Raw genomic sequence first — 9546 nt, forward strand, 5'->3', positions numbered from 1 at the left:
TCTCTGCCTGTGTAGACTTGATTCCCAAGCTCGTGATCTCTCTCTCCCCAGCAGATCTCTCTCTCTGCCTGTGTAGACTTGGCGTTTTCACCTGTGCTGAATGAGAAGCCAGATGATGGATGTGTCAGCGTCCTTATTCCCCAGCTGTGCTCATTCTAATAACTCTGATTGACCAGTCCCTTTGTAAACTCTAGGTCAGAACTTGAGTGTGTGATTTTTAACAATATTTTGTTTACATCTTATTTGAATTCTTTAAAAAATTGAGGTCTGTGGTCTTATTATTATGAAGGGGTCTCTTAAAATCTATGTTTAGCAAGTAGTTTTAGCATACTTAATAGCCTAGCATCTGTGTTTGCTAACTTGCCTTTATTGGAGAATTCTGCAATTAAAAGATTTTTTCTTTTTAGTTTTATGAAATGAATGTCAGATACAATGCTGGGCATTTAAGCAAATTAAATGTTTTTTTTTCCCTTCCTATAAGGAGTCTAATAAGATAGAGACCACATGAAAAGAATTTCAGTATTGTACTGTTAAGTACAATCACTAGTACCGAGGAAAGTGTGTGTGTGTGTTTAGTATGTAGTAGGTATAGAAACTCCCTACAGTGACTACCTCTTTAAGTTGAGCTAATTTTCTGTTTTTTTTTTTAATTGTTGGGGATTCATTGAGGTATAAGAAACCGTGTTACACCGATTGTATTTGTTAGGTAAAGTCCCTCTTACAATCGTGTCTTACCCCCAAAAGGTGGGGCATACACCAAGAAGTTCAGCTACTTTTCATAGACTGGACAGACCACGTGTACATATCAGTACAGTAGGTCTCATTCCTTATGTTGACCACCTCTATGTTGGCCTGTTTGTTACAGTCCCCTTGGTGGTCACCTACTGCATTTGGCTGAATTGGAGGCAAACACCAGAACTTTCCAGGCAACAAAACCATTGGAATGATTAAGTCCTGGCTGGTTGAGATACTTTGTGAAATTGTTTCATGTGTCAGAATCCTCTCCCGATCTTTTTTTGGAATACGTTGATTAATGACTTAATCTTTAAAATCCTGGCTGGTGCCATATTATTATGCCCTATTAAATAAATAAATCCTTGTCATTCCTTGTGTGTCATAAATGGGAGTCTGTCTTATCTTGATGGTTATTTTCACTTTCTTGGTGTCAGCTTTTCTCCAGGAGCTGTTCAAAATTTTGTATGACACTGTCTTCCCCCAAAGTTTGTTACTGAAGCAGCAACGGTTGACTAAGTTCCCCACCAACCCCCCTCGAGTGTAATTTACTGCCTGTCACAGCTGTGGTCTTCATGGATAAGGGAAGCAGAACACATGAGTGAGCGGTTTTTGATGCCTTAGTGAAATTCTCCTAAAGTCAGTTAATTGACATTTCAGATTGCTTCCAAGTATGATCATCAGGCTGAAGAAGATCTTCGCAATTGGATAGAGGAGGTGACGGGCATGAGCATCGGGACCAACTTCCAGCTGGGTCTAAAGGACGGCATCATTCTCTGCGAGTGAGTGCCAGCCCCGCGGGTCGGCCCCCAGGCTTCCGTCCTCCCCTTCCCACTCCAGGGTGTCAGACCTTGATACGCTGCAGACGTGTTTAATGCTTCCCTTTAGTTCAGGAACCAGCTTTATAGTCCAATCTTTGTTTTTGTGTGACTGACAAATAAGGCATCTCTCATGTTTTTCTGTTCAGACTTATAAACAAGCTGCAGCCAGGCTCGGTGAAGAAGGTCAACGAGTCCTCGTTAAACTGGCCTCAGGTAACAGCCAAACCAACAGCCTCCAGTTCCACTTGGTTACTTTTTTTTTTTTTTTTTTTGGAGACAGTCTCACCATGTTGCCCTCAGTAGAGTGCTGTGGTGTCACAGCTCACAGCAACCTCCAACTCTTGGGCTTAAGTGATTCTCTTGCCTTAGCCTCCCAGGTAGCTGGGACAACAGGCACCCGCCACAACGCCCGGCTCCAGCTGGTTACTTTTTATGTAGTGAAAACTTGATGTCAGGTTTGGGTTGGTGTGGGTTTTTGATTGCAGTTTTAAAGTCAACATTTTAGCAGAAAGTTGTGCACATGGCTATATTTAATTTTTTCATCATTTTTTAATGGTTCCATAATTACTTACTGAACTAGTTCTGTAATTATTAGATGTGTAGCTTAGAAGTTTTCCTGTATTTAGTCTGTCTACTTTCAGAAAGCATTTAACACAGCTTACACAGAGAAATACAACCCGGACTAGGAGGAGAAATGGGGGGGAAAGCAAAGCTGTATCAGATCTAAACTTACCCATGAATGTGTCTGATTAAGTGAGATTGGGTATTTGTTTGGTCTTCAGTATGTATTTTGAGCTATGTGAGAATAAGCAGTTAGTAGCCACACATTTATTTTAGTTTACTTTTTTTGGCCAGGGCTGGGTTTGAACCTGCCACCTCCAGCATGTGGGGCTGGCATCTACCCTTTTGAGCCTTAGGCGCCACCCTACATATTTATTTTAAAATTAAAACACATGATGAATTATCTATTCATTTTAAAGGCAAAATATAATTAATAAAACTGATGAAGTTAAACACTATATCTTTCTAACTGATCATAACTGTAAGCCAGAAGTACAGTTATACATATATATTTTTTTACTATGAATTATTTATTAATATGAGTAATTAGATACCTTTATTTATTTTATTTTATTTTATTTTGAAATTTGAAAATTCCAGACCTAGATAGAATTCTTTAAAAAAAAATTGCTTAAAAATATGAAGATCATCATGTGACCTATATTTGGAGGTCCACTCTCTTTTTACTGTTTTCCAGAGAGACCTGTGCATAAGTATCTATTTTTTTTTTTTTTCCTGAGACAGAGCCTCAAGCTATCCTCCTGGGTAGAGTGCTGTGGCATCATAGCTCATAGTAACCTCCAACTCCTGGGCTCAAGCGAGTCTCCTGCCTCTGCCTCCCAAGTAACTGGGACCACAGGCGCCTGCCACAATGCCTGGCCTTTTTTTTTTTTTTTTCAGTTGCAGCCATCATTGTTGTTTGGTGGGCCCAGGCTGGATTCGAACCCGCCAACTTAGGTGTATGTGGCTGGCGCCTTAGCCACTTGAGCCACAGGCGCCAAGCCAGTATCAATCTTGTTGAGTGTTAGCAAGGTACCTTTCCATCTGGCATCTTGTAACTAGGTAGAATTCTTAGGTGTTACCAAGGTCGATATTTAGCTGCAGAAGTTAACATGACTCTTTTCTCTTTATAGTTGGAGAACATTGGCAACTTTATTAAAGCCATTCAGGCTTACGGGATGAAGCCCCATGACATATTTGAAGCAAATGACCTTTTTGAGAATGGAAACATGACCCAGGTTCAGACCACTCTGGTGGCTCTAGCAGGGCTGGTAAGTGTGTGTCTTTAACGGCTGGTTAAAAACTCCCTACTGCATTGCTGGTGAAATTACATCATTGCCCTCCCCTGGTGGTTCAGACCAGGTGGGGAGGGGCCTGTCTTTTCTGTAATTATTAGCTTTGTGAAAGGCTGCTGACATCAGCTACCTCATCTCGATAGTTTAATTAGAACACTCACATTTCAGAGGGTGCCGTGTGTTACTGAATAGCCTCAAGTATTTTTCACCTCTCATTTGGGTCTTAACCTAAGGAACCCTTTGTCTTAAGACGTCTCTTTTCTTTGTTGTTTCTTCTGTGAAACTGTGTTAGCCAGATACCTGCTTAAATGTGCCTTTTCGTGTCCATGTTTCTGTCTAGGCTAAAACAAAAGGATTCCACACAACCATTGACATTGGGGTTAAGTATGCAGAAAAACAAACAAGGCGTTTTGATGAAGGAAAATTAAAAGCTGGCCAAAGTGTGATTGGCTTGCAGGTAAGGAATATGGTATTTCTTCTTCAATTGCTTATGTGACATTACTTTTTCCCATGCAAACTGTTAATTTTTCCCTAAGAACAAATATTAATAGAAGTATCATAATGTAGATTTTTGGGATAAACAGGTGGTTTGTACAGTTTATATCTATTTAAAGTTCATGAGATGAGGATGATGGTTTTAGAAGAAACCTCAGATGTGCCTGACTTGATAGTTGATTCTTCCAGGAAATGAAACTGTTTTCCCTAATTATACTTTTTTTTCTAAAGAAAATGAACTTTATGAATTCCTAAATGTTATTGACCCGATGAGGCAATTTTACAAAACCTCAATGCCAAAGTCATTTATTTACACCCGCCAAGAATGATCCAGCAGCCACACCCTGTTAGAATTTGCCAGTTTAATTCTTCAGAAATATTTCGGATATTTTCTTTCCTTCACATTGTGTCCCTGGAGAATGTCCCCAAAACATCCCTGCTGAATGCCTTTAATTCTGTGGGCTTTCCTCTCTCCCACCTGCATGACACAGCACCCCTCTTCCACTGAGTTTGTGGGAGGTAAATTTGTTTTCATACAGTACGAAATTGTATCAGTGGTGAGAAGTTGTAAATCAGAATATCAAAACAGTGGTCCATTGATTCAGTTATGACTCCATAAAAGGAACATGTAATGTAAAAACAATATACTCGAGTTTGAAAAGATAGGTTGAGGGGGAAAAAAATCAGGTATCAGGTCATAAAATACTGTTGTCAGTGTGTATGTGTGTTTTTTTAAATTGCATGTTTTGGTATGTACAAGTTTTATATGTGTGTGAATCCACAGATACACACAGACACATAGGTAAAAACCTTCATGGGATATTCACAAATGTTGACAGTCATGTCTGGAGGGTTGTATTGCAATGGCTTCTCCCCTTCCCCTTTTTTGCTAATACGTTTTCTAAGTCATCTTTAATACACAGGTTTTACTTTTAGTAATAAAGGTCTTTGAAGGAAAATGACCAGCAGTAGAAACACGTCCCTAACCAGTAGTACAGAGTGTACTGGTTGGTCCTGAAATCACATTGTTCTCAGCAGGGAAGAGAAGTTAATTATTGTTCCTCTGAGTGTGGCTGAGTTCAGATTCCTCATTCTGCCTTTCTCTGGCTCTGTCCAGTGATGTGAGAGTTAGGAATAAAGTGTGAGTCTGTTCCTGTGAAAATGTGGTGATTTTGAAACTTAGAAGCCCTTATTAAGCTCCCAGAAAGACACCTGGCATTTGCTTTCACATTTCATGGAGAACATACCTAGATAGAATGGCAGACTGCCTGGCATAATGTTCCTTCTGGCCCTTTGAGTGACTGAAGTGGCTACCTCTGAATTGGGTTTATCTGTGCTGTTGAGACTAAGGGAAAGAGTCGAGGAGGAAGTTATTCCTAATTCTGCCACTGTACTGACTTAATGTGTCCATCTGTGCTTGTCTGTGTATGATGTGTGGTTAACTGGGTTGTGAGGTTTTATATACAGCGAAGTTTTTTAAGTTAGCCCTTGAACTTTGTTTCTAAATGCACAGAGGACAGTTTGTCAGTAGTCGACTGGAATCTCAGCACTTAGCCCTTGTGCCTCTCTGTCTTTGTAGTAGCACAAGAAGTTTTGTTTGTGTCATGTATATTGTTGACATCGGATGATTAATGCTGATTTTATTTTTTAACTTAAAAGATGGGAACCAACAAATGTGCCAGCCAGGCAGGTATGACAGCCTATGGGACTAGGAGGCATCTTTATGATCCCAAAATGCAAACTGACAAACCCTTTGACCAGACCACAATTAGTCTGCAGATGGGCACTAACAAGGGAGCCAGCCAGGTAAGCAAGACCTTTTCATATTTGGAGTGAAGAGTACAAAAGGGCTGTTTTAAGTTAGCACCTATTAACTAAAAGTTTAGAGTAGGTATTTTTCAGTATAGTTTAGAGTAGATTCTTTCAGGCAAGTAGATTTTTCTGGAAAAGCAAAAATACCAAACGATGTTTTCTATAGCAACAGAAGCATGGTGTGCACCAGGTGCAGTGGCTCAAGGCTTGTAATCCTAGCACTCTGGGAGACAGAGGCAGAAGGATTGCTTGAGGCCAGGAGTTTGAGACCAGCCTGACCAACACTCTGTCTACAAATAATAGAAAAATTGGCTGGGCATGGTGACACAAACCGTTGTCTCAGTTACTCCAGACGCTAAGGCAGGAGAATCACTTGAGCACAGGAGTTTGAGATTCTATTACCTTCTATCCAGGGCCACAAAGCAAGACTCTCCTCCCAAACCCCCCCCCCCCCCAAAGTGTGGTCCATGGTTTTTGTTGGCAATTAGAACAGCTTTCTACTGACCTAGAAGAAAAAAGATATGTTCTTTCTCCAAAATCCAAGTAAAAGATTACTTATTTAAATACTGAGTTTTTTTAAAAGGAGCCCTTAACCAAGTAGGAAGGTAAAATTATCTAGTGTTCTACTAAGAACTGTTTAGCTTTTTTTTTGAGTTTGGGGTTGGTCTCTGTTGCCTAGGCTAGAGTGCTGTGACATCAGCCTAGCTCACAGCAACCTCAAACTCCTAGGTTCAAGTTATCATCCTTCCTCAGCCTTCCCTGAGTAGCTGAGACTACAGGTGCCTGCCACAGCACCTGGCTAATTTTTTTCCCCCTATTTTTAGTAGTGGGAGGGTCTTATTTTTATTTAGGCTGAGCTCAACCAACCCACCCACCTTGACCTCCCAAAGTGCTAGGATTACAGGTGTGAGCCACTGTTCTTAGCCTGTTTATTTTAGCATTCTTATTAAATGTGTCAATAAAAGTAGATGGAGGCCAGGCACCATGGCTCATGCCTATAATCCTAAGCACTCTGGGGGTCAAAGCAGGTGAATTCCTTGAGCTCAGCAGTTCAAAAAGAGGCTGAGCAAGAGTGAGACCTGGTCTCTAAAGATAGTCGGGGATTGTGGTGGGTGCCTGTAGTCCCAGCTGAGGAGGCTGAGGCAAGAGGATTGCTTGAGCCCAGGAGTGTGAGGTTGCTGTGATGACATCGTCATCACTCTACTGAGGTTGAAAAAGTAGAAGTCTGTCTCCAAAAGTATAAATAAATAAAAATAAAAATAAAGGCCTGGCGCAGTGACTCACACCTGTAATCCTAGCACTCTGGGAGGCTGAGGCAGGTGGATTGCCTGAGCTTACAGGTTTAAGACCAGCCTGAGCCAGAGCGAGACCTCATCTGGCTCATAGCTGGGTGTTGTGGTAGGCACCTATAGTCCCAGCTACTTGGGAGGCTGAGGCAAGAGAACCGCTTTAACCCAAGAGTTAGAGGTTGCTGTGAGCTATGACGCCACAGTACTCTTCCAAGGGCGACAAAGTGAGACTCTATCTTTAAAAAAGAAAAAAAGTAGATGGAAATGCAGCATAGTGAAATACCAGTTCTAACACTGTGTCTGAGATCGTATTTCCTAGATCACCAGCCCCTCAAAGGGAGGTTTTGATAACCATTTGAGAGCAGGTGGGTCTCAGACCAACAAAAGGGGGGATAAGGTTTAAAAACATTTTCTTACTGCCTCGAAGGTGAGATTTATTGTTTGCCTTTTGTGGTCATGTCCTGCCGGGTATGACGTGGTGTCTCTCAAAGCCACCACTTGTTTGTTTTGCCCACTGTGAATCTGCAGTGCTTGATGGTGGGGAGAAACGAAGTGTGAGTTACTCTGTAGCTGTTCTTAATGGGTCTTCAGTATCTCAGAGCCTTTTGAAAAGACTCAAATTCTTAAGTTCTGCTCAGCATAGTTTTTGTTGAATATATTCTAAGCATCAGAAGTTGGTAACCTGGCTAGTATATGTGCCCATCATGGGCATTCAAAATGTAACTTGCACGGGTGCCAGCATTGTGCTCTGTTTTTACATTATTTATGTCTACTCTCCTAAATCCAAAGGCAGTAGCGTTGTCTCCATTTTGCACATGAGAAACCCAAAACTAAAAGTGAGTTAACTTCTTTGAGGCCACATAGCAATTTTACAGCAGAACAAGGATTTGAAAAAAGGCCCGAGCATGAATGCCAATGAATATTTCTTCGAAGAAGTGATTTCATATCAGGATATTTTGCTTAAACTCTCATCCGGCACCAAATGAAAGTTATTGTATTAGTGTTCATACTCAGTGTGAGTTTTATAATGTATAAAGTATTCTCAAGAATGGATTCCAGCTGGTGGTTTTAACTTTCATGCTACGTTTTAATACCAGGCCGGGATGTTAGCACCAGGCACCAGAAGAGACATCTATGACCAGAAGCTCACATTACAACCCGTGGACAACTCAACGATTTCTCTACAGATGGGAACCAACAAAGTCGCTTCCCAGAAAGGAATGAGTGTATACGGGCTCGGGCGGCAAGTATATGACCCCAAATACTGTGCCGCTCCGACAGAACCTGTCATTCACAATGGAAGCCAAGGAACGGGAACAAATGGGTCGGAAATCAGTGATAGTGATTATCAGGCAGAATACCCAGATGAGTATCATGGCGAGTACCAAGATGACTACCCCCGAGATTACCAATATGGCGACCAAGGCATTGATTATTAGACGCACACAGAGGGGCCCAGTATTTAGTCCATTGTTTTTATTCAGTGAGAACCAAGCTAGCCTTGAGTAATTTTTATCTTGTCTTCCTAAAACACTATTATGCTTATTGTACTTAATAAAAGAAATTGCCTTACATACATTCCTTTTTCCTTTTTCTGCCTCTTCCCTAAATAGTTGCCTTCTAGTGCTGTAACAGTTAAATCCTACAGCATAACCAATAACTCGCATATGAAGTAAAAAGGAATACTGTGAAAGGGGAGTACTCTCGTACAGCCAATTCTTTTATTAAAGATCTATGCATTTTTACAATCTAAAACTGGTATTTTCAAACAATAGGAACCTTTTTTTTTTTTTTTTACAGTTTATCTGGTTTCTACATGGAAGACTAAATAAACCCATGCTTGTTGCTAAATGGGGTCTTTGCCAACTAAATAGAAGATGCAGCCTTTTTAGAAATTTACCATATGAATGTTTCTACAGTATTGTTTGCTAATTTTTAAATAAAGTCATGATCCGTGTGCATTTGTGATCATCCGCGTACTCATTCTCTCACCTAAGCCGACACGGTCGTCTCAGAGTGGAGTGCTTCCAAAGGAGCTTGTACAAAAAGGGCCTACGGACACTTAGGTCTGGGTGGCGTGTCCGCTTCTCCTGTTTGTGCCAATGTATCATGTAGAGTTCTCTGTTCTCTTCAAGTGTATTTATTGTTGCATTTCTCAGCATAAACATCCCATTGTATTTTTTATAAATAAATATTTTTTTTGAACATTCATATGAACCACAGGCTGATTATTTTCTGGCTAGCTTCTAGAGAGGGAGAGTTAGTTTTTTTTTTTATAAAGTACTTTCCTAGATAGTGGTATAAAGTACTTTAACCTCCTTTTATGTAATCCAAGCAGCACTGCGCTCTGTGCTGAAGAGCGTGAGGCCTAGAAAAATGAAGGGAATTACCTGGTGCATGTAGTACATGACACCCAGGATTTAAGTCATCATCTGTCCCTTGCTTATTTCATTGTGACTTGGCTGCCCCAAATTCATCTTAAATTCAACTTGGAATAATCTTAAAATCATCTTTAGGAATACTGGTAGGAGCATTGAATTT

The 9546-nt window shown here is 40.7% G+C and overlaps 1 protein-coding gene across 1 annotated transcript in view; it reads left to right on the forward strand.

Moving 5' to 3' along the window:
- Window positions 1-9216, forward strand: part of CNN3 (calponin 3) — a 34344-nt gene extending 25128 nt beyond the window's left edge. The window contains exons 2-7 of the mRNA XM_003784137.3: window positions 1393-1514; window positions 1700-1766; window positions 3248-3385; window positions 3750-3866; window positions 5564-5710; window positions 8103-9216. Of these exons, the coding sequence (XP_003784185.1) occupies window positions 1393-1514; window positions 1700-1766; window positions 3248-3385; window positions 3750-3866; window positions 5564-5710; window positions 8103-8444 (933 nt within the window). The 3' untranslated portion in view covers window positions 8445-9216. The remainder of the gene's footprint in view (window positions 1-1392; window positions 1515-1699; window positions 1767-3247; window positions 3386-3749; window positions 3867-5563; window positions 5711-8102) is intronic.
- Window positions 9217-9546: the final 330 nt, after the last annotated feature.

This window comes from Otolemur garnettii, unplaced genomic scaffold, assembly GCF_000181295.1.
Source record: "Otolemur garnettii isolate 467f Iridium unplaced genomic scaffold, OtoGar3 scaffold00010, whole genome shotgun sequence".
Classification (NCBI taxonomy): domain Eukaryota; kingdom Metazoa; phylum Chordata; class Mammalia; order Primates; family Galagidae; genus Otolemur; species Otolemur garnettii.